This window comes from Grus americana, chromosome 11 (genome assembly GCF_028858705.1).
Source record: "Grus americana isolate bGruAme1 chromosome 11, bGruAme1.mat, whole genome shotgun sequence".
NCBI lineage: Eukaryota > Metazoa > Chordata > Aves > Gruiformes > Gruidae > Grus > Grus americana.
The window spans coordinates 19,381,526-19,406,270 of record NC_072862.1 but is presented as its reverse complement, the minus strand read 5'-3'; the positions used below and the strand labels follow the sequence as shown (position 1 = coordinate 19,406,270).

The window sequence follows — 24,745 nt, the reverse complement described above, 5'->3', positions numbered from 1 at the left end:
ATGCCAGAAGGTAATATTTTTGGTGGGGTATTTTTCCAGACTGTGTGGAAAGCTGGATTTCTGATACCCTTTCTGTCTCTGAATCTTCCTGTTGCCAGGTTAAAACTTTTACTTTGTAGTTCAGAAGACTGGATAGTAGATCCCCGGAAAGAGCAGTTTTCTTTGCAGGTGATGGTGGTGGTTGTTGTTATTACAATTTCACTGTCATACTGAAGATAAAGCAGTAGTTCTGGTTTGCATACACAGTTTGTTTGTCCTGTCCTCTCAATGTGCTACAAGGTTGCAGTTGAAGGCTTGGCACTCCTATGACATCATCGGTCACTGTTTATATCCCTGGATTGGATGGATTCAGTTTAGGAACTTTTAGGATGGGTGAAGAGTAGAATTCCTTGGGAAGCAGTGAAGGGGAGGAAATCACTGTTCCTTCCAAAGTGTTTCTACTTTCTAGCCATCCAGTGCTTGCCTCAGGCAATAGTTCCTATTTCTGTCTCTTCTCTGGTTTTGTTCATATTCAGTATATTTTAGTAAGCTTATTCACATTTTCGTCATAAAATCTCAAAAAACAGTTTGTAGCAAAAACTGATTGTGCATTGTACAATGATTAACTAGCAGCTAACTAGCAGCTATCAAGACACTGTTTTGTGATATCGCTGGTAAGTGTTGACTTAAGTGGAGATCTGTGTTTGTTTAAGGGGACGCAGTCTGAATGCTGTTGGTTCCAGGCTGTAACACTAGGTACCAAGCAGAGATAAGGTATCTATCACCCATCAGCTGTGACTGGGGACGCTTCCTGTCTTACAGATGGAGGTGGCCCTGGGTACGCTAAAAGCTTTTCTGTAAGGCTCATGGAGTATTCAAACAAAGCTGCTCCAGGATCAGTTTGCAAGCTAAGAGTGACTAGCTGATATTGCATGATTGCCGCTTTTTATGGTCTTCATTTCTGGGGTGTATAGATGTTTCCTAGACAGTAACTTTTAGGGATGGTTACAGTCAAGTTTATTTAGCAAGAGAGATTTGGTTTTAATATAAACAACACTTATGAACCCAAATTCAATTCAATCTATATTTATTTAGTAAAACATAAACAAACCCCTTGCTCTCAGTCATGTAGCTGTTCACTGCTGTCCCTCCAGGTTTGTTCTAATCTTAGACTTATAAAATATAGCTTTGTCTCCATAGAGACATCCAGCATTGAGCTAGAATGAGTAGAGGCTTCCAGAATAAAGACGGAATCTCTCTGGCACACTTGTCTGTTAAGGCCAGCAAGAGTAATTTGTTTCCTGATGAAGAGGAGTTTTCTGTGCATACATATGCTCACACATATGTAGGTGTTTACTGCTTGGCTAGTCAGTTTCTGTAATTTAGGCTTTGAAAAATTGGAAACAAACTTTCAAACTTACTGGGACTTCTCACAGATATTCTAAAACACTTTCTGGATAAAAGAAGATGCTTTCTGATCTTTTTCATTAAAATGGTGTGGGGGGAAATCCATGTGGATCAACATTAATCTGGTATCTCTTTGGTCAAGATTTTTCAAGCAGATGTTAATCTGTTTAACCCTTGTATCTTCACACCTTGACTTTATGCATATATATTTTTGTATATGATCTACGTGGGTCCACAAGTAGAGGGTTTTTTGCCTCTACAGAAAGTAATAAGTACTCAAATAAAGCATGTTTGATGGGCAAGCCTTGCTTGGAAGTTATGTGATGCAGAATAAAGTTGCTTTAAAAATTGTGCTTGAGACAAGTTAAGAGCTGTGGAGAAAAATATCTGCCTGACATCTTTTACTTTAAATTTTGACGTCAAAACTGGCATCGTGAGGCAAGCATCAACTGATAGCTCTGTGACAGATTTTTGAAAAGCAAAAGACTGAGAGTCTGTAAAATGAACCTACCAGGGATATTTGGCCTACAGATATCTTTCTATTCCTTCTTTTATTTAGGTGAAGAAACAAACCTACTATATTACTCCCCCTTTCTCAAACTAAACCTTCTAAAATCAATTGATATGTTACATAGTTTACTCTCAAATTAAACGATCAGGCTGGCTTAGCTGGCCTGTGTATGGTCCTGCTGCAGTAAATGTGTATGCTTTTGTTTGAAATAATTGAGAATAGGACTGGTGTAGCTGGGTTCTCCCTTGGCTGTTGTACTAGCCCTTCATACGAGATCTCCCGGAAGCTGCCTTTTCCTAGTTACGGCCAGTAATCCAGAGTTGTCAAGCCCTGTTAAACAGAATAAACGCTACACAGAAATTAATACTCTGTGGTCTGTACTTACTGTGATAACTGAAGGCAAGTGAAGATGTGACACGCTTAGCAAGAGCCGGTTTGTGAGCTTTTTTGTTGGACATTTTACTCTTAAAAATACTAGTCTTTCTGCCTTGAACTTTCATGAGGTTTTTTGTGTATTATTTCACTGCTGGGTAGGTATCTAAATGGGTCCATTGGTGACTGACAGTCTTACAAGTATTTGCAAGACTATGTTCAGCCTATGGGGAAATAGGCAGAGTTTCCTGTTCTTTGGTCTGCAGCAAGGTCCTCCTCCTCTTCCTCCTGTATTTACCACTGTTTTGATACACTCATTCAGAGTTAGACTTAACAAAAACAAGCTGTGTATATGAGCTACTGGTACAGATGCTGGACCATCTTTTGGTTGTTAGCTTGCTTAATTCTTATTTCCTTTTCTTGGCTGATAAGTATCCCCTGTTTCACTTGGTAATCTACTGTCTTCTGTAGTGAGGCAGAGCAGCAATTCAGAGGAAATGGTGCAAAGGAAAGTGAACGTACTGATCTGGCCTAGAAATGGCACATGGTAGTTGCTACAGGCTAGAAAAGGAGACTTCAGAAATACCAAGTGATCAGAAAAGCTAAAACCACGGGAACTGGCTCACCACAGAGTAGACTCAAAACTGTGAAACTGAAGTCTGGATGATGTGATCTTCTGAGTGGGTTACAGGATTTTCAGTCTGTGCATTTTTATATTTCTAGTGTAGTTTTTCTTTCTACATTAGTTCTTTAAGGTCTATTTTTCTCTCTGTGGTACCTGATGTGGATGATGTCGTATCTGTGAGGCTCAAGTAGTATTCCTAGTTATTGTCACGTTCAGAGAGATTTATGGCTTCAGCAGCAGATTGCCACACCTAGCTGTGCCTGTCCTATAAAGTGTGTTCTACTTCTTTTGCCAGAACTGAAGAACTGTTAATTATCCTGCAGTGCTTCTGGGCTATCGAAATGGTGATGGTAGGTGTGTAACTTGTCTTTTTTGCATTGGTTTAGAAACTTCTAGGTGATATGAAATGAAAGCTTTGGAGATAAGGCAATGAAGACTCAGAAGACAATCACTCTTCTAACGTGGTTTAGCCAGGATGGAGGATGTTTTTCCTCAACTTTATGTGGTCTTTGTGATCCTATTTTCTACTTTTATTTTAGGACTCTCCGTATCTGTCTGCAACAGCAATTTCACTGTACTTTTATTGCTGTTGGTTTGATATAGGTTTGTTTTCATGCAGGTACTTATTTGCTGGGGAAAAAACCCACAAACCTTAATCCATATTGGCACAAGTATTTGAGAACCATCAGACCACAGTGGTGCTTTGTCACTACAAGCTGCCTAGAACGATTTATGTCATCAGGGACCCTTAGTTTTTCAGGAGCTGTTCCTGTAACATTCGAAGATATGGTTTGTTTTGAAATCTTGCTTGAGATGAAATAGTTTACAGGATAATAGCCAGTAACAAGTATTTTCAGGTGAATGCCTCAACTGGTAATAATATACATGTGTTTATTGCACACTTTAATAGGAGTCCTTGAACATAGTTGCAGAGAGGCTAAGTAACAAGTGTCTTCCATGAAAGAGTTGTTTACATAACAGACACATCTTTTGAACAGGCATCCTCCAAAACAGATATTTAAAAACAACAAAAAAAAAGTTTTCCCAGTACCTGTACTTCTTACCACGCTTCTAGATAGTACTGAATAACTGTGACTGCTTGAGCCTATTCTGCTAGTTTCACTAGCTGTCAGTGCAAACAGAGGAAATTCTTGGAAAGGGTAAAGTAATTTGAGTTTTCAGAAGGCTAGACCTAGTATTATGGAGTAAAACAGCTTCAGCAGAGATAAAAGCATATTCTACCTATTTGAGGACAGAAATGAAAGTTGACTTCCTCTCACCTAACACGTCTTTCTAGAATTCCCAGAGTGGCTGGGATCCAAGAAAATAAAAGCTGCCTCAGCTGTGATGAGAAATGTCAGTCAGAAGCTTGAGAAAATAAAGACAAATTCTCATCCATAGAGGAAGAGTTCATTTACCTGCCAAATTTTGAAATTCCTTTACAGGGTATTTGTTTTTGTCATGCAATTAAAGGAATGGGCTTATTTTTGTGAGTGAGTGTGGGATCAGTGAGAGGAAAGAAGAGAAGCCGATTCAGAAATTGCCCTTAGTTCTGGACTCCTTGTATTATTTCTGAGCCCTACAGCACAGATAATGTAATAGTCACAATAGAACATTTATTCCTTAATGCTAGGGATAAATATCAACTGCAAAATGGTGACTTGCACGTGCCTCAAAGGGGACAATGACTCTAAGGTTAGATTGTTTATCATCAGGTACATATAGACATGTTACAATGAAAACATTTCATAGGCAAACCCAGAGTATTGGTCAAAAGAGTCCCAGCTGAACATGCCAATCCAACAGAGGCCCAGGTACTTTGAAGTTTCTGTTTATTTGTGTCATGGATGCTTTTTCATTCATCACAGGTAAGTAGTCATTGTTAGACAAGCTAAACCTACTTACGTAGACTAAGAAAATAACTGCTTTTTTATTTCTTCACTCCATGTTTTGCTTCTGTGACATACTGTATGCTGTGTGCTGTTTCCTGTATTAAATCTGCACATACCTACATCTGCATAGAAGCCTATGGTAAGATTCCTTGCTTGTTACATATAGTAACTTCTGCGCATTCCCAGGCTTCTAAGTTTTTAGCTCTGTGACCTCATTAATGGCTATGAAGAAGTAGAAATTCTAACACTGAAGTAGCCAAGAAGGTAAAAGTAGGTGCAGCCCTGTAGTGTGAAGGAGATGGATACTTAGAATTTAATGGTATGATAATAGGAAGTGAGTTTGGGTTTGCTAGCTGAGGGGAAGGATGAAGACTAGGTAATCTAGGAGGTAAAATTCCTTGTATGTTTGACCCCCTAGAAGGACTGACAGCTGTATTTAAGCTTTTTCCACTGCTCATTGTTCAGGGAGTGTTAAGAAGTGGGTGGGGGAGGAATTGCATAGAAACTGTTAAGTGACTGAAAACCAGACATCATCACTCCTGAGAATTGCATAGCAAAGGATCAGAAAGTACCAATGTGCTACACAGATGTTTTGGAAGCAGAGAGAACAACTGTAAGAAGATATGACAAAGGGGTTGTCTGTGGAGAAAGGCAAATTACTAAAACAAGGAGAGACTTATTCCTCTGGAGTGAAACATTCTTCAGTGAACTTGTATTTGAACAACGATCAAATGTTGTTATGAAAGCAAAGCCGCTTCCTGTGCTGGAAATAGGTAGTAATTAAAAAATAATACTGATAACTTGGATGAGACCAGATTACTAAAAATGAGTTTGCTTTTCTCTAGGAGAAACTTAGGGGAGGAGGGTGGAAGAGAGGGAGAAGTAAACTGGTAGGTAGTTTCTTGCAAAAGCAAATAAATTGACCAAAATAATGAGACTCTGGGAAACATTAATTTCTTTACCAAAAAAAACCCAAAATAACCCACCAAAAACCAAACCCCCAAAAACTAGAGAAAATTAACAGCTTATAGAAGCAGATGCTTACCAACAGACTTAGCTACAAATAGCCAGAAGTGAATTAAATATGAGCTGAAAGATTTGAAAAAGTGAAAAAAGCTTCACTGACATTTGACTAACTGTTTTGCAGGTAGAAAAAAAGGCAGCCTTACAGATAAAACTAAGAATAGAGTAGAGAAATAATAGAGTAATATCATATAGCATGATCCAAACTGAGAGGTGCAATAGAAACTGTGTTTTCAGAGGAAGGGACTGTTGCTGGAAAGCATCTGCAGGTGAGAGGTGTTGACTTGGAAGTGGTGATCAGAGGTGAGCATGGGGCTGGGGACAGAGCAGCTGTGGGATGATGGCAGCTGAACAGCTCATAGAGCAGTAACAGAGGGAGCTGGGTGGAGAACTATTGACATAAATACGTGTTTTGGATTGTGAATCAACACCTAGTAGAGGAAGAAAAAGTGAATGAGGTATTAGATGAAAAGATGAAGGTTTTTGTAAAGCCTGAAACAGTGTCAAATACGCAAAAAATCAATGACCTGTAAATCTCAAAACCAAGTTAAGGTTTCCAAACTGAGTACTGTGGGATCTTCCCTTGGCAGCTAACAGCCAGCCTAGTGTAAATTTGAGAGATTGTGTAATCTGCAGTTGAGAAGTCTCAAATTCTGTTCATAAAAAATTTTTTGTTTCAGGAAATGTAAGAAAACTGTAAAAACTCTTAAGAGTGCTTATAAAGCAAGCTGGTATTTTTTTATATACTGCAGATCTGCAGTGCTTTAAGCCATACTTCCTGAAAGCACTTGGTACATACAGTGGTTTAATGTTAAAATACAGTGCAGAAATATGTTAAAATATATTAAAAAAAAAATTAAAAAAATCAAAGTTCTGCCTAGGTGACATGTATTTTGCATAAGAGTTTGAATAAGTGAAAGACTGGGATTTTCCTGAGCTTTTTAATGTGTTTTGAGATGATCACTGGTGAATATGTTAAGTATCCATAACCTGTACTACCAAAAAAAGACAAATTTTGTGAATTTTGTGTGTACAAAATGAATGGGCAAAGGGGAACAGGAAGAAAGTCAATGATGAAAGTCTATGAAGTGTGTGCAAACGTGCATCAAAGAACAATATGGAAGAAAATACATAACCCTTGAACAGCAGCAAAGGGTATTTACTAAGCTCTGAATGGGCTGTAAAGACTGGCAACGTGAATCAAGTCAAGGATTTTTTTGTTACAGTGCTGCCACTCCTATATCTGCTATTCCTTTAGGGGATGTTGCTTAGTTTTTTTTCCTTTGTAGTTATAAATGATAAATTAGTTGAACCAAATCTACTTGGCTTTTTGAATCTTTACATAAGATCGCAAACTGGTGGTAGAGTTGCTACCAGTAATTTGCTTTGAGATGATCTTGAGATAATCCTTTGCTATGTAATCAACTTTTCTGAATCTGTAAGTTATTATCCAGCTTTTCTTGTATTACTACATCTCTGCAGCTTCCCTCTTTGCTATCCCCTTATAATTATAACTGGGGTTTTGTTCCTTCTTTAAATTGCCAGCTTTGTCTTTGTTCGTTGCTTTATTTTTGCAGTCTTTTTGCTTTAACTGGGGTGAAGTCAGCACCGTATTTATGCAGAGAAGTGGGGGCAGGAAGTCATTTTGTGTATGAAATGGGGTGGGTGTTTCCTAGATTAAAATTCCTTTATTATAACTGTGATACTGTGTTTTTTGAAGAGCAGAAAGAGTTGGCCATCCAGGTATGTTGATATGGCATTGCAGCTGTTAAGCAGTGATATCTGTGTGTGCTGGAGATGAAGAGTAACACTGGTACAGTATTGTGAAGATAACACAGAAACCCTCCAGTATTTGTATTCACTATAATATATAGTAATTAATACATATCTGTATAATATAATTACAAATCTGAGTCTCATTAGGGGTCAATGAGTATTCTGTGTTAAACTGTTCTACTCTTGGCATCTGTCAAGGTAAAGCTCCCTTAAGCTAATCCTAAATTTAGGTATCTACAAGCAATTGATAGACGTGAATCACTGTGTAACTAAAATAGGTAGCAATGTGACATCCTTAATTCAAAAGCTGGGCTCCATCATGTCCCTGTGAGTGACTACTCTATTTAAAAGGGAGCATTAGACTTTTTCCCTCTATCATAGCCTCAGGTTGGGATTGTTTATAGTCTTAGATGAATTACATGGGAAGACAGGGGTTTGGTCTGGCTGTATCGTAGTAATAGTGCACCAGGCACACGGAAATATCAGGCAGTGAGTCAGAGTGCTGATAGTGAGATAAAATGCTTTTCAGAGGGAAGGTTATGAGATGGTCAGCGTGATTCTGCACTACTACCCTCGTGCCTTCTGTAAAGATAACTGGCAGTGTGAAGTGGCCTCTCTTGGAGAGAGAAGAGAATATTCTGTAAGGAAGCAGAGGAGGAATGTGAGGACTCCATGAGCAGTTCAGGTTCTGAGCTAAGCAGCTTTTACAGAGAACAATCCAACTGGAAGGTAATGTTTAGGCATCTAAAGGAGTTAGTGATGGCTAAAACAATTCCTTGATACTGAGTCATACAGAGTGTGCTGGTCCATGGATTCTGTGGATCAGTGTACTCCAGTGAGGAAGACAAGCACAGGTGCATGCTTGTTTTGCATAGATGTGCTTGTTCTTTTTTTTTATAGCATACCTGTGTCATTGCCCAAAGCTCTTGGGAACTACCGATGAGTAGCTAGGAGCTTTTGCAGGTTTTTCCTTCACAAATCCAGATACGATTTGGAATAACTGTTCTGCCTCTCTTCCCTTGTGCCACTGCACAAGGGTTTTTTCACTGCTCTTACTCTGTATGCTTGTATGAGTCACTGGGGAAGGCATGCCGGTTTTTATCTGTGTATGGATCCCTTATGCGAGACAGTTGTGGTGTCTGGTGAGCATACAGCCTAGATATCCATTAACAGACTGCACATCACTTACATATGATGGTATTAGACTCCACCTGGTATTTCCTCACACCTTTCTCAGCTATATGTCCCACAGATTGGTTTTGGGTGCAGAAGCTCAGTGTGCCCTCTTAAGAGATCTCACCACGTACGCGCTAGCCTTGTGTTTCTGGAGCATTGCCGTGTGCCTGCAGAGGTTTGTGCTTGGAGGTTGTTCAGAAGCTAATGCAGAATTAATTTGCCTGTTACTTAGCAGAAGCACCACAGTGTCCAGGTTCCTGTTTTTGTGTTCTTTAAAACATGACAAGATACAGGTTTCTCAGTAATTAAGATCACTCCTCTTGACCTGTGTTCTGTGTCGCTCGTTAAGCTTGGTAAGGATGCGTGCTGTGACGTGTCATGCTCTCACATGCACACGTGACTTCTTGTGGCGTGGTTTTTCACACTGTTTTCTGGTTTACCAAGGACAGGTATGGCTTAGATTTCATCTGACTGTTCTTAGGTGGTTTTTAAATGAGTGTGGCCTGATTTTAATTGCCTACTTGGGATTTAAGTAATTCAAACTGGAAAGGTGGAAACACTGATTTCAGTTCTCTAGTATTCTGTGGCTATCCGTATTTTCACAAAGGATTTTTCCTCACTGATTGGTATAATCCTTCAAAGTTAATTTGCAGCTAAATATACAGCCTTTCTGTGTAATTTGGCATTTATTTTTGTCAGCCAGAAGAAATCTTTAGCTTTATACAACTATATTTAATTTCATCCTATATTTGAAGGATGATCTTGCTATATATGCCTTGCCTTAAGCTTGAATGACAATGTTGATAAAATAGTATTTCAGTTTTCAATAAATACATTAAATGTGAAACATAATCCAATTCAGTAGTTTTGACACTTTCTTCTAAGTCGTTGTGGGCTAGATATTTAGGAAAAAAAAAAAGCTTTCAGAAATTCCAGATGTGGAAACTAAGAGGGTACTAACTCTTTTCAGAATCCTTTAGGTTTCAATTACATGGACTCTAAATGAATCTCATAGACAACAGACTTTTTGCCTAATGTCTGCAGTTGCGTGTCTGTCTCCAGACACTGAAAAACTTGGCTTAATTTTTCCAAGCTTTTTAAATAAATTGATCTCCTCCTTTCCAGCTTCAGAGTTGTTTAGAGACAGTAAACTCTCATGCCTTTTCAGTTTTGAATCAGTTTTTCAATTCTGAATAGAGGAAGAAAGTTTAAGACATTGGTCTCTGCAGATACTGCATAGGACAACAGTAAAAGTTAAGGCAAAAGCTTTTATACTCCATTCAATGTATATCATGGAAAATTATGCTCAACATGGCACTGCATTTTAAAACTGTGAACTACAAGTAAGACATTTCCTCTCCCAGTGTGTATACAATTCAAAAAGCAATGTCCGTTTATTTGAGGACTCATTGACTCAAAGTAAAGTTTGTAATTGCCTAAAATAAGCATAGGCTTTAATACAAGTTGGTTTAATTTTATATTTAATATAAGCTCTTTCAGAAAGAAAACTGGATCTAGCAAACAAATGCTTTTATACTGTAATCTTCATTTAAATAACACAGCACTTCTGGTCAGTAGAGGAGACTTGGCTGTCTTTTGCAAGTGAAGAAACAATAAAATTTGCCCAGGCTTTTTGGCATTCCTTGTTTCTTTTGCCTATGACAGATGTTGGATTTGTGTGGGTGTGGTGGATTTTTTTATAGCACTGACAGAAGAAAAAGTAGGTTGGGGAGATGACGATAAGGTCTTTTTCCTCTGTGCTTTTAGATCTGAAAACGCAGCAGTCTGAACAGCACAGTGTGAGTGGGGTGAGCTTGAGGGCCAAACTAACCCTTGAAGTGGGTTGTTAAATACTTAACTGCTTCATAATTTTGCAAAATGTATTCCCTCCCAAAACAAAGGGGCAATTAAGACTGGATGTCTTGAGAGCTGCCTTCCTGCTGCATGAGAGCATTCTGTCAGAGAAAGAGTGTGACTCTGAGGAGCTGTGCAGGTATATTGAACTGTTTCTTTGAGTCTTGGAGACTTCCTGGAGCTTGCCTTGTGATGACACACTTTGGCCTCTCGTTTGGAAGAACAATAGGACTGCAACAGCTTCTTCCCACTCGATTTTATCTGCTAGACACAGATTTCTGAATTTCATCTGTACAATGAAAAATTCAGTTGCTTTATTGAATGCAAATTCTTATGGTTTGATAGAGGAAGATCTTGATCCACAGGTAAATGCCAAAGATGAGACTTCTGACCTGCTTTAAACAGTTCTATAATCTGAAGCTGCGTGTTTCAGGGATTGGTTTAGGCAATAGTATCTTTCCCTACATTTTACATCTCATCTAAATCAGGAATGACTGAGAGACTGAACATCCATGCTGCATGCTGTTTGATGCAAAGTCGAGATTTTGGTCCAGTTGAAACTAAAGCAGTTTTACAAACTAGCAACAAAGCTATGGATTAACGGGTCTTACTGCATGTCCCTCTCGAGTGCATTGTGGTGACACATGTTGATGGCCAGCACTGGAGAGGAGCTTGAGCCAATGGTACCTGTGTTGCAGCAGCATTTTGCAGAAAAGACTTTGCAGGCCTGCAAATGATCCTAGCATGTGTCGTGTTCTGTAGTCATGGAGAGAAAGTGTTTATATGGGTGATGGGAAGGTGTTTCTAATGTGCGATGTCTGGATATGGGGAGAAGTGAAAACTATCGAAGTGTTTTCTTCAATTATTTTATGTTTGTTTTGATGCCTGCAATGGACTATTTTTGCTGTCTTTATAGGAGGAAGAAGAGCAAGAGGAAGAAGATGATGATGAAGATGATGATGATACAGATGACCTTGATGAACTAGATACGGACCAGCTGCTGGAGGCTGAGCTGGAGGAGGATGAGAACAATGAGAATGCCGGTGAGGATGGAGAAAATGACTTTTCTCCCTCCGATGATGAGGAGCTTGCCAACCTCCTGGAAGAGGGAGATGAGGGTGAAGATGAAGATTCTGATGCTGATGAGGAAGTTGAGCTGATTCTTGGAGATAGTAAGTGTGTGCCCAGTTTGGTGACCACAGGTGACCTTGTCCTCCGTTGAATGTCCTGACAAATATGCAAGATCTAAGTCTTCCCTGAAATGACATAGCTGATTCCCCCTCGGTGGTATGAAAGGCACAAATCATCGTGCTTGTTCACCTGTGGCCTCTCGAAGTAATCTGTTGGTAAAAACAGCTCTTACCTGAGAGAACAACTGTGAGTTCTGGAAAGGGAGGTATCTCCTTTCTTCAAGTGCTCCCAGGCGCATGTGCGAGAACTTGGCAGGCCAAGGAGGTCCATGGGAAGAAGCTTTGTCTGATTGCTTGCCTGTCCTGCCCTTCACACTGGTTGAACTGTTACCTCACCTGTCTTCTCTGCCTTATTTGTACCTGTAAGGACAGAGGAGCATTTTTGGTCCTTGGTGCTATCCTTTCTCTTTTGTAATTGCTTAAAGTGCAAAACTAATATGGCATTTCTGACTTCACTTCCTTTTTTAGACTGTTTTGAAGCTAACGTAACTTTAGGGATAAAATTTAAATTGTTCTTTTTTTCTGCCATTCCACAGTACAGAGATTTGAAAAGTTAACAAAGTATGTATGTGTATAAGAAAGAAAGGTCTGAACTTTTTATGTAGCAATTCATAGTTTGGAAAAGGGCTTCACAAGAGAAGGTGAGCAGGATAGCATCAGGCTTGGGACTTTTGACACCAGATTTTGTTCCCTTATTTGCAGCACAATTTTTTGAGTATGCGCGGCCAAGCCACTTAGTTCTTTTGCATTTCCAAGCTGTAAAATGGGGATAATGTAGCTACCTTAAGTTAAAAGGTTGGTAAGGATAAGTAACTACAGTGTGTGAAGTGTTTGAGGTCCTGCAGTGATAGGAGATGAATGTGAGAGCTGAGTGGGAATCACCTTCTCTGCCAATGCGCTGGAGGATTAAGCATGCCAGGCCTCTGTTTTGGTACCAGTGTGGCTGGCAGACTGGTTCATGTCCCTCTTTTCTGTTAGAATGCAGCTCAGGTGTTTTTAAGGATGCGGCCACATCAGGTTGCCAGGGTTATTCTGTGGGATAAGTCTGCTGTTCTCTTGAAGGTAGTAGGTATACAATGCAGGGCCATATAGGGCCTTTACATAGCTCAAATTCATTAATGGCATACTGCTGGCAGGTAACTTCTGCATCTCGCAGTAGCTGGCAGGACCTTCTTGACACAACTCCACTTCTGTTTCCTCAGGGGAGCAGGGCCAGAAGCTGTTAAGAGAGCACCCAGGGTGCTGTAACTTGAAGTGTCCAGGGGGCAGAATGGAGGGGAAGTTCAGGCCATTCCAACAACTGTTCCTGTAACAAAACTAGGTGCTACTTGACAGTTATTTCAAGTGTGCTCTGCAGAGCAGTACATGTTAATGAAATAGCCACATCTGTACACCGTTCATGGATAGAACCACTTGATCAGAATGTTGATCTGGTATGGCTGTGGAGCTGCAGCCAGCCCATCCTGTGGCTGTTAGGTTGTTTAGCGATGTCTTTGGGAACTTAGAGCAGGGAGTGCAGCTCTGCTGGGCTGATGTACGTGTGGTCCTTGCACAGGGTTTGATGAGTGGGGTTCTGTGGCTTCTTTGACTTCAACTTCATCTGGCTTGCTTTTATTTCTCACCCAGGCAGAGCAATTAAAACGTCCTTCTCCTTTGCTTATGCTGTGTTCCAGAATTAAGAGTTGTAAGGGTGCTGACACTGTTGCAAAGTACAGATCTGAGGCATGGTGATGGATTTAGAGTGCTTCCTACTGCAGACCCTTGCTGCATTTTTGGATGAACCTCTGTAACGTACAGTGGGTGTGCTTCAAAACAAAATAATTCAAAGAACAGTTGAAACAGGGGAGCGAGTGGCTTTGGTTCATTGTGCTTTAGAAGAGGTTTTCCTTTTCTGGAATAATCCATGGAGCATCTTTTAAGTATAAATTTGTCTTCCTCCTCCTTTGTCACCACCTTGGGGAGGGTGGATCTCTTTGTCTTGTCCAAAGCAGTTTCTGCATTGTGCAGGCCTTTCAAGAGCTTGTTCCTGGGCCAGTGGGGTGTTCTTTTTGAAATGCACGTGTGACACAGGTTGGAAGAAATATATGGAATTCTCACCAGCAGCATGGCTGACTCTTGTTTCCTCTTTTCTATAATTGAAAATGACAACTTCCAAGCAGGTCTTTAAGCTTCTGCCAAGCAGTTAACTGCAATCAGGTTTATGTGTAGACATGGAGTTCAAAATTAGAAGGTTGTGTTGTGGACTGGAATTAAAAGTTAGGAGATCCCTTTTTCAAAGCTTTCCTCTGGTGTTTTTAAAAAAACCAAAAAATCCCAAAACCACCACCACCAACAAACCCCAACTTTTTCAGCTTCTCTTCTTCTCCAGAGTTTCTGGATTATTACCTTGCTTGTGCTTCTTTCCTTCTTACTGTGCAAGTGCAGCTGCTGCAGCGCTGGCTGGTGTTTTCCAGCTTCCCTTACATGGCTGTAGCTGTTCTGGGAGCACTGATCACCCCTCAGCTTGGGCTCAGTATGATGGGTGGTGAGCCTGGAGCATCCCTTGCTGGTCTTCAGAGAGGAGGGTTGGGGGAAAGGGTTTGTGCCCTCTGCTGCTTGCCTGTGATTTTTTGTTTTTCCTAAGGAAAGCATCTGAGAAGGGGTGAACCTTCCAGAAGGCCTTGCTTACCTTGACAGGCATTTTAGAGATCCAGTGTAACTGGGATGGCTAAGAGGAAGTCTTGGTGTCTTTTTTTTAAACTGTTTTTAACATCTAGTTAACTGCAGCATCCAATGAATTCACATAGGAAAAAGAGCCACCATCACCTCTCAGGTAAGGCAGGAGACCTCTTGCTGCCAGAGCTGTTACCACTTCCCTCTTGCACAACTGAGGGAGGAGAGATCTTATATTTTAAGATAAAAAGCAAGTGTGTGTGTGTGACTGCTTCTGGCAAATTCTTTCATGTCTTTGTTCTGTACCACAATGAAGAAAACCAGGAAAAGCACAATTTTCAGGTCACCTTTAGCGAGTGCCACGTAGCTAAACTCATTACAGAAACCTTTGGGTTGCTAGAGGAGGGTTCTCATCGTGAGTGTACAGATTGCTTCCCCCTCTGTGAGCAGGTCTCCCACTGTGCTGTGCAGAGGGAGTGACAGGCCAATAAGAACCAAATACTGAGAAAGTCTGGGTCTAACTTACTGTGTAATGAATTAGCCCCATGCACATTATAGAGAGGCCATATTCCACCACATCAGGTTGGTGGAACTGTCGGGCTTGCTTTCAGATAATAGCTGTGAGGAATGACTGCCCGATCTGTCCAGCCCCCAGCACGAAGAGCTGCTGCACTTAAATGTGCACAGTAAGTTGTGCAGGGAGCTCACATGCAGGTAACTTACTGCTGGCATCCTTCTCATCTTTTCATAGGGAAGAAAACTGCCAGCTAATAGAAACTGCACTTGCTGAAGCTGCTTTCCTCTTGACCCCCTGTTTTAACCAGGGAGAGAAGGCTCTGGTGCAGATTTGCTAACTGCTTTTGATTGATTTGAAAAGCACTAACGGTGCTAGTTGCCTCTCTCATTGCTGGGGAGTTGCTGGTCTCAAGCAGGTGGTGGCCATCTCTTGTAACTATGAATGCGTTGCCTTGCTTAGCAGCCCTGACAGCTGTGTTCTTCCGCAAACCAAACATAACCTCTATGTCTCCTTTTCAGCCGACAGCTCAGATAACTCTGACTTGGAGGACGACATAATCCTGTCTCTGAATGAGTGAGGAGTGACTGCCAGGCGGGGTGTTGGCAGGAGGAGACGCTCCCTTCCCAGCAGAAGACTGGAGACCAAATTGGAAACCGACTCTGAGCACCCCGACCCTTTTTCTCCTGGGAAAACCTGAGGAACTCCAGCCCATCCGCTGTGTTGGTTTGAGTCAGTTTGAGGCTCGGGGCTAAGTCTGAGGCTCTACAATAAAGAGACCTGGGGTTAGGCCTCTTTTTCTCTCTGCCTTTTTTTTTATTTTTTATTTTAGGCTGAGATGACTCTTCAAGGAAACTTCTGAAGATATTTCACAATATATTTTCTTTGTATAAAGTTCTTTCCTAAAGTACAGAAATAGTTTTATATAAAACAGGAAAAAAAACAAACAAAAAAAAGGCAGGTGTTCTAGTAAAGAGGGGATGAACTTTGTATTCCTGTAGTACCTTGTTACCATGGGGTAGGTTCAGGGGAGAAAAATTCTTTAAAATTAAAAGAGGCATTTTTATGCAACTACTAAATGAAATAAGAGGATCATGGTTTCTAAAATTGTTGAGGAGTGAGAATATTTTTATTTTAAATATGATGTTATTTTTTAAAAAAAAAAAGCAACAGGTGTTAACACCTGCTAGTGCGCCAGTGTGTTTCAGATGCTTTTGTCCTCCAGGGAAGAGCCCCGGGGGTGTTTGGTAACTGAACGTACAGGCTGTTTAAAGCAGAGATTCTTGCTGTGGTACCAGCTATAGTGGGAAGCTGAAATCCTGGCTTGGCCTAGTCAGAGCCTGCTATTCCTGAAGACATGGGGATCTGGGATAGAAGTTTGAGCCCTCTTTCTCCCCTCTGCCCTTTGTGGTTCAAGAATTTTAATCTTTTTTTTTTTTTCTTTTCCTCCCCTCCCTCTTGCCCTCTGTGTGGAAACTGCAAATTGAAGGCCTTTTTCTTTAATGTAAAGTGTATTTATTAAAAAATTAAATAAAAATCTTGTCTCTGTTTATGGCTGTGAATTGTAGCCATGCATTCCTCTGCCACCCATGCAAAAGTGGTGCCCTGTGCAGGAGAGCAGCTAGGTGTAGCTAGTGGCCCAGCTGCAATAAGGAAGGGCAAAGTAAACAAGGGGTGAGATTTCTGAGTGTGCAGGTTCCACCCACTGCTCCAGTCCACTGAGGCTCCCAGAGCTGCGTGACGACATTTCACAGCACCCATGGGTTCAAATCTGACTTCTTGGTTTGCGTGACAGCCTTGAATTCTCAGTGGGGTTGTGGGCAGCACAGCACCGCATCCTCCCTGCACCGTGTGGGAGCTGGAAGGTGCTGTTCATGCTGGGCTCTGATTTTTGTTTAAAGATGCAGCAGAACATCCACCCTGTGGTTCAGCCACCTGAGGCATGGTGAGCTGCAGGGACCTCTCGCCACCTTGCTGGTGCGTGGGGTTTGGCATTCTGTAGGCTGCCCTGTGGCTATACTGGCAGAGGGCGAATTAGGTGCTCCTGCTTGTACATGAGAAGAGGCCCTGCCCTTAGAAGGGGATGAAAAAAAATGGCAGTTGGGTGTCTGATTTCACTGTACGGCACATAACTGCGCAGCTCAGTTCTGTGAGTCAGAACTGGAAGGTAAGTGTGCCCCTTGCTTGCTTGGACAAGGCCACTAAATGTGTGATTTTATTCCCAGGTGTTCAGATAACATCCACTCAACTTTTTACCCTTTCTGTTTTGGCCACTTTCAGAATAGGGTTTGAGGCAGAACAGGGAGCTGGAGGCTTCTCACTCCTTGACACTACAGCAAGTTTCTACCAAGAACTGTGATCGCTTCAACTAAGGCTCAAGGTTTCATTGCTTGAAGAGGAAGGATTTTCTTTTTAACCAAGAGAAGGGATAGCTTTTCCTTCTCTCCAGCATCACATCTACTTAATGCACTTACCCAGGGCTGCTTGTTAATAATTAAAAAGAAAGGTTCTGCTGCAGCTTATAATGGATAATTGTACCCTACAGAGTTGATAAAGATGAACAAGTTGCGATTACTACAGCATTTAAGACCAGCAATTGGAGCAGCATTCTGATTAAATGGGGATTGAAAATCGGATATGCCATCCCACAGCTGCGGAAGCCAGCCTCTGCCTTATCAAAACCATCTTCTGCAACTTTACCTTAGAAAGTGTGCTGCTCAGAAGGAGGAAAAAAAAATACAAAGCATGTACTCAACTACTAATAGCAGAGGGATATACCGTGCCAGATGTCTGTATCTTGTTCTGGCAGCATACCACAGCTATCATCGGCTGCATCTGTTGCTGTTTTGGGCCTGGCTATCTCGGAGAAATTTACCAACTAGTTTTGTGAGGCAGAACCAAAACATCCAGGATGGAGCTCCTATTTATAAATTTGACCACTGTAAGTATACGTGCCATCCCTCCCCTCCCACACCTGGCCTGACTTTACTGAACAGAGCCAAAGGGAGCCTGTGGCTAAGGCAGCCGGGCTCAGCTGCTGCAGCCTGCAGGTCACCCACCAAACCTGCTGAGTTAAATACACCACCACCACGGGGGAGGCTGCCTGCACCCCCTGCTACCTTGTACCTCCTTTGTTCTTGCAGGGCATCGTTTAAGTGCAGGGGAATAGAGTGACTGTAATGGGCTGGGTGCAGAATGGGGATTCAGAATTGAGACTGGCAGGGGTTTGTTTGGGTTTTGCCAGGCTGTAATTCTACAACTAGTTGGGATGGGGGGAAATCTCAGTGTTTGGAAAATCGCCTCTTCCCCAGCATCATGATTTAATCTATTTAAAAGCATGGTCTTTGGAAAAAGTCCTGTAAGCTTCCTGAATGCAGACAGGACATTGCTGATGTGATGCCCTACGGTATTTCTTCTCCTACGCAGACATTACAGACCTTGGCTTAGGGGGTGGAAGGGACATTTAAATGTCCTGCCAGCTGGCTAAGACATGTACCTGCCTCTCTGCAATGGAGGGGAGCCTTTGCAGGAAGGATGCTGTGTTTTGTCCTGTGATGTGAGCAGAAACTAGTCCAGCACCTTCACATTGCCATGGTCGTCTTCATTGTGTGACCAGACCATGAGTAACTGCTCAGCCCATTGGGTGCACTGCCACAAAGTTCCATGGAGTACAGGCTGTGTAACCATCGTGCCAGCACCCTGGGAGGCTGTGCGCATATCCCTGCGGCGTGGTGGTTCGAAAAAAACCCCCAAATCTCGTGTAGGTCATGGCTTGGAGAGCAGAGTAGAAGCCTCAGGGCTGGTCCGTGGGTTAAGCTGAGCGTTAGCTAAGGGTAGTAAGCAAGGTAGGATCTACCGATCTACCCTTTTCCAGGCCTGTTTCTCTCTCCCAGAAAAAGACTGGCTGCATGTGTGAGGGGATGGGGGGGCAGGACTACAGGACAGGGGCCTTCGGCCTCAGCACAGTCTGTGGAGCAATGGCAGTGGTTCATTTGCATCCTGGGGAGCTGGGAAGGCTCAGGTCATCAGGTTAGAGGGCTGATGCTGCTTCTCTCCCAGGTTTTTTTTCCCTTAAACTCTTTGACTTCTCATTTACACCTGTTAATTTGTTTGTAGGAGGGAGATTTGTTGGTCCTCCATTCACGCACGCATGCTCACAACCGTCAGCTACTTCACTGGATACAGAACTCCCATCATTAAAAATCTTATCCAACCCAAAGCATGACAATGCTTGTCTTCTAAAAAACCCCTACATTATTGTTATTTACTTATCTCAAAAGTCAAGTGGGAGATGAAGGATTTCTAGTGGTTCCCTGGCTTTGCCATCAGGCAGTAGCAGGTTTTATCATGTACTGATCCTCTTCCTTCTGATTCCTCCCATTCGCATGCCCTGACACGCATGTGCACGCGCACACACACACACACACGAGGCCACTCCACAGCAGCACGAGCTACAGCTCCCCGCTGGCAAGCAGCAAGCCCGGCATTTGTGATTGCACCACCACGCACTCTGCCTCAGACTGAACGGACACCTCCAACACGTAGGATACTCTGACAAAAAGCTCTAATCACTCTATGACTCTGGCCATAAGGGGTATTTAATAGCACTTGGTTCAGATAACACTTAACGGTTACAATTGTTGACATTTGGCACTGTCTACATTACAACAGCATTGGGGACTCGGTCACAAGGTGGAAAGTCGGCATCCCTGTAACCGTGCAAAACCAGGGGCAGTCCGGCTACCCTACGCCGTGCAGCGACGCTGTCGGGAAGGGAATCTCTGTGCTACCACTGCGGCGAGCCTGCAGACATGGCTTGGCTGCTGGGAGCGGCAGAGCTGCTCCTCTGCTGCCCCTGCATAAATCGGCTTTCCCGGAGCCCAGCAGCTCCCAGCAGACGAGCCAGCTCACCTCTCGCTCATCCATGCCCCCGCACCATGGACAAAACCCTCCCTGGCCTTGGTGCTGTACTCGGGCCCTTAGGACAGAATTATGTTTTCTGGGGTACAGAAGATGCATCATCAAGTGAAATACTAACCCCCTCATGATCACACTAACTCATCAGATTTACTTTTAATATAATCACAGTATTAAATGTTAAAAAAAAAACCCAAACCAAAACAAAACCAACAAACCAACTCATACTTGTTGGTATCAATACATTATTAAATTAAGCAACTGCTCATACATCATCAGCTGATGATGGACCTACTGTGAAATTGCAGGGTTAAAAAAGAAAAGCATCATTAGACTGAGTTATGCTCCCTGCTATATAGTTTGATACCAATCATACCTGAGAGCACAGTTTTAAAAGAGCCTTTGGCAGATGTCAGCAAGTGAGTCGGCTTGGTCACAGAGAATGGTGCAAGACAGACTCTGGTTCTCCCAGGATTTTGTTCACTTGCTTACTACCAAAACAACAACAACAACAAAAAAACCCCCTGCAAATTTAAAGAAACTTTTAACATTTAGTGTTTTAAATCCCACACAATTTTCTGTAAGCCTCCTAAAAAATCTACAGGCATCATTTTAAAAAATAAAAATATCCCCAAACTAAACAGTGTGGATTTTAACTTGAATTTGAACTAGTTACCACACCCTTACGTTACTGAGCCATCAGAGGTGCAGGTGTCCTGGCTTCTCTCCTGAACAGCTGTCTCATACCACAGACAGAAAAGGTGCCGGAACCATCCCAGCTGAAATTTCAAATTCTGATCTCCAGTTTCCTACAGTCATAAACGGGTTACTTGCAGTAACATAACACATTTTCAGACAGCCAGACATGTTTATCTCTTTTTTTTTTTTTTTTGTAAGCCTGCAAACAAGTCTCAACCTTAGCAAAAAAAAAAATAAAAAAAAAAATTGCCATTTCTATTTCAATCAAGGATTTCAGATAGTGCAACATGATCAACTATGCAAACGGGCACCTCTAGTTCACCAAAACCTTTGTGCCCTTTATTGGCTTGTCTACATCTAACATAGGCCCAAGAGGGTTCCCCCTTAAGTGATTTTTTTTTTCCTGCTTGTTTTTTTTTTTTATAAAAACTGGGAATGTCAAGCCTCATTTTTGTTTTACCCAGGACTTCTATCTGACTAAAACATGTATCAGGTGCTCTCAAACCTCACAGAATTGAATACAGAGTTGACTACTTTGTAGCAAACTTTTTGCCAAGTATTAACGGTAATTTTTTTTTTTTTTTTGGTGTGCGTAAAACCCACTTTGATTCTCGATCAGGATTTGCTTCCTTGGTAGCTGGCTTCCTGGGAAGCTTCTACCCTCAAATAGAGAATCAGTAGGAAAGCATCCTGACTCAAACTTATGAAATAAAAAGCAAACAGGACAAAAAAAAAAAAAAAGATAAGAGAACCAACCTTTCAGTCTCTCATACAGCACAAAGAACAACTCCCCTTCCCCCTCCCACCTTGCAGAACACTATAAAGAGACGGAGGAGGTGCGGGAGGCTGGGGCCTGAGAAACTGAAATGGGTTGGGACCATCACCTTCCAGCTCGACAGCACAGGGAACGAGCCCTTCCTGGGCCATAAAAACTAGGATACTGCACAAGTTTAGAAATCCATCAGTGAACAAGGCTTTACTGACAACTTTTCATACAGTTAAAAAATAAAAATACAGAACAACAGCGGACAGTGTCACATATTAAAAACGAATAAAATGGGCTCTATTTAAATGGTATTAAAATTAATTAGGAACTAAAAATCTTACCACTTTGGCTGAGGTGTTTTGAGCCTCCACCAAAATGATCGGCCTTAAAAACAACTGGGTTGTGTGACACACAAAGAAAACATGGAATTTGAAAAGACAGTGTGGGCTAGGCAGTGTCTTTGACTATAACTATCACCATATGTTCTTCTTCTAACTTTCCCAATGTCCTTAGTGCTGACTGGAGGTACTGCTGAGAGAATTCACAAGGAGGGAAGGCGTAAAGCATGCCTGTGCTGTCTCTGCCCTTCGCCCCTCCCACGGGCAGGCTGATAACCCCAGCAGCCTGCTTCTGTTTCAAGTAGGAGACCAGATTCCTGAGAAGCCGTCGCTGCAAGCCAGGCTCTACAACAGGGAAGGTCCCCTCAGCCCCTGCCCCTCCCGGGGTGGATTGGGTCGCCAGGAGCACAGCATAGCCGTTGGGGCTGCCTTGTTTGATACGGCGAGTTACTTCATCCAGCTTGGGCTGGTCGAGCCGAAGTCTCTGAGCGATTTTGAGCTGCGTTAACTTCCCGCCAGATGAATGGTCTTTAAGGAGTCCGTTGATGACACCGAGGTCTCCCTCCAGGATGTGCATAGAGGTGGGGAAGCAGCTATTTTTTAGCACAAGAAGCCCATTCCAAGCAAGCTGCAGTGTCTGAGCGTACTCTGATAAATTCTTTAGCTTTTTGGTCTCAGATTTTGGCTCCTCGTGAGTTTTTGATTCCGATTCACCAGTTCGATGATTGCGTTCGCTGTCCCTTTTTTTAGGCTGGGGAGCATCGGATGCCTCACGATGGGGTTTCTCCTCAGTCGCATGACGATTGTTCTGAAGGGAGTTACTCTGCTCTTTCTCGGCCCCGGATTCTGTAGTGTGATTCTCCTTGCGAGCCCTGTCCGGGCTGCGGTCTAAAGCTGGCCCACTGGCCTTTGTCCTGCTTCTGTCCTCGTAAGGCGAGTGAGTAGTCCTCCCGCGGTCACTGGAAAGACTCCGACGTTTCCGCCTCTCTTCCCATGGTTTGGGCACGCTGCGATCACTGTCGCTGCCCCAGCGCTCTCCGCTCCGGCTACGCACCGATCGGCTGTAGCTTTCCAAGTTGTTTCTCCGTTCAGCGTTTTTGGCAGGGCTGGCCCAGTCTGCCTCTGCAAAGCTCCTGTCTCTGTCCGAGTACAGGAGATGGGGAGGAGTCCTATCTCGCACCCTCAAATCTTGCTCTAGGCTTCTGTGTCTGCTGTACCCATCAGCCAGCAGTTCATAGTGCACGGGGAGCGGTGCAGGCTGGTACTGCTGCGGGTATCTCGTCTCTTCTGCTTTGGCAAAATCCACTCGGAGTCTCCTCTCCGGTCCACCCAAAGGAAAGCCCCTCATCTGCGCACAGGCGGCCTGGGCAGCATCCAAGCTTTCGTACTGGATGTAAGCGAAGCTGTCTCCCTTCACGTAGTCAATAGTCCTGATGCTGCCGAAGCGGTCGAACTCCCTGGCCAGGGCAGCCAAGGAGGTACTTGGACCAAGACCACCCACCCACAGCCTGGTAGTAGGGTTGGCTTTCCCATAGCCAATTTTGATAGGGTTCCTGCCGACAACGCGGCCCGACATGGCGACCTTGGCCCGATGCGCCATGTCCAAATTTTGGAACTTGAGGAAAGCGTAAGCCCCGCCTTGGCCCCGGGCAGGACGCTTGATCACCACTTCTTCGATGATGCCGTACTTCTCAAAGGCACGCCTCAGCTCTACTTCCGAGACGTTGTGGTCCAGGTTGCCGATGAAGAGGTTGCGGGTCGCTCTCTGGTCGTCCTCCGGCATCAGGTCTTCCTCAGCCACGATGGGGTAACTGTAAGGGCGGCCACGCTCGTCGTACAGCCCGTAGTAATCCAGGGCCCTCTCCCGCTCCCGGGAGAGCCCAATGGCGGCCGCTTCCAACGCGAAGGCGGCGGCCGCAGCATGCGCGTGCCTGGGCCGCGGCTCCCGCAGCAAGGGGCTGGTGACAGGCGAGAGCGATCTCTGCTTGTACTGGTAGGTGCTGTGGATGGGCGGCAGGTACCCCAGGGGCTCTGGAGAGGGCGCGGGGGGCGGCGTGCGGCTCCTCCGGCCCCCGCGCAGATACACCGGCTCCACCTTGAGGGGCCGATCATAGAGGAGCAGCTGCCGAGCCCGGGCGTGCCGGCGGGCGTCGCGGGCGTCCCCGGGGTGTCGGAAGTTGACATAGGCGACGCGGCCGAGCTCGGGCGTGTGGGAGAGTTTGACACTGATGTCCCCGGCGCCCCCCCCCGCGAAGCGCTGGAAGAGGCGGAACAGGCCGTCCTCCAGCAGCTGGTCGGGCAGGGCCGCGCTCAGCCCGCTCACCAGCAGCGTCTTGTACTCACAGGAGCCGGGCGGCTCCCCGGCCAGGCCCGCCGAGCCCCCCAGCGGCGCCAGCAGCAGCGAGGGCGCGGCGCCCGGCGGCGGCCCGGCCAGCAGGAGCGAGGGGGCCACCACGGCGCCCGGCACGGCCTTGGCCTTGGGCACGCCGAGCGCCCGCGACGAGGAGGAGGAGGAGGACGAGGGGGCGGCCTGGCTGCCGCCGCGGGCGCCCGAGGCCGAGCCGCTCCCCGCCGGGCGGTGGTTCGAGTCGCCGCCGCCGCCGCCGCCGGCGCGCTCATCGCCGCGGTGGCTGCGGGAGCTGGAGCCGCCTCCGCCGCTGCCGCTGCTGCCGGTGGTGGTGGTGCCGCCGCCTCCGCCGCTGCCGCCGCCGGGCGTGGACTTGTCCCGGCTGCTGCGGGAGGCGCCCGAGCTCCGGTGCGGGCCGCGCCGGCTGCTGCTCTCGCGTTCGCGTTCGCGGGGCCGCTTGGCGGCGGCGGCGCGGCCTCCCCCGGCCCCCGGCGGGCTGGAGTCCCGTTCGCTGCCCCGCTTCATGGCGCCGGGGCCCGCGGCTCAGGAGACGCCTCCGGCGGCCGCCGCCATCTTGGACAAAAGGGAACGAAGGCGGCTCCGGCCGCCGCGCCGCGCGGACTCTACGTCATCGCCCCGCGTCCCGCCGCATGGCGGCGTCAGGAGCGCGATGGCGCCGCACAGCGACGTGACGCAAGAGCGCCTCC

At 44.6% G+C, this 24,745-nt stretch overlaps 2 protein-coding genes across 7 annotated transcripts in view; one reads left to right on the top strand and one right to left on the bottom strand.

Moving 5' to 3' along the window:
* Window positions 1-16,519, top strand: part of DCAF1 (DDB1 and CUL4 associated factor 1) — a 54,848-nt gene extending 38,329 nt beyond the window's left edge. For 4 of the 6 annotated variants that reach the window (XM_054838010.1, XM_054838012.1, XM_054838011.1 and 1 more), the window contains 2 exons: window positions 11,532-11,787; window positions 15,493-16,519. In XM_054838010.1, the coding sequence (XP_054693985.1) occupies window positions 11,532-11,787; window positions 15,493-15,551 (315 nt within the window). In that variant the 3' untranslated portion in view covers window positions 15,552-16,519. Of the gene's footprint in view, window positions 1-3,189; window positions 3,245-11,531; window positions 11,788-14,561; window positions 14,618-15,492 lie in introns of those variants that run through there. The other 2 variants (XM_054838014.1, XM_054838015.1) reach the window with 2 other exon arrangements.
* A 3,034-nt stretch (window positions 16,520-19,553) lies between these two features.
* On the bottom strand, window positions 19,554-24,652 carry RBM15B (RNA binding motif protein 15B). The gene has a single exon (XM_054838634.1). It carries the CDS (start codon window positions 24,561-24,563, stop codon window positions 21,801-21,803), a length of 2,763 nt encoding a protein of 920 aa, XP_054694609.1. The 5' UTR covers window positions 24,564-24,652; the 3' UTR covers window positions 19,554-21,800.
* Window positions 24,653-24,745: the final 93 nt, after the last annotated feature.

Coding starts and splice junctions, on each gene's coding strand:
- RBM15B (XM_054838634.1), bottom strand. CDS start 24,563: ATGAAGCGGGGCAGCGAACGGGACTCCAGCCCGCCGGGGGCCGGGGGA.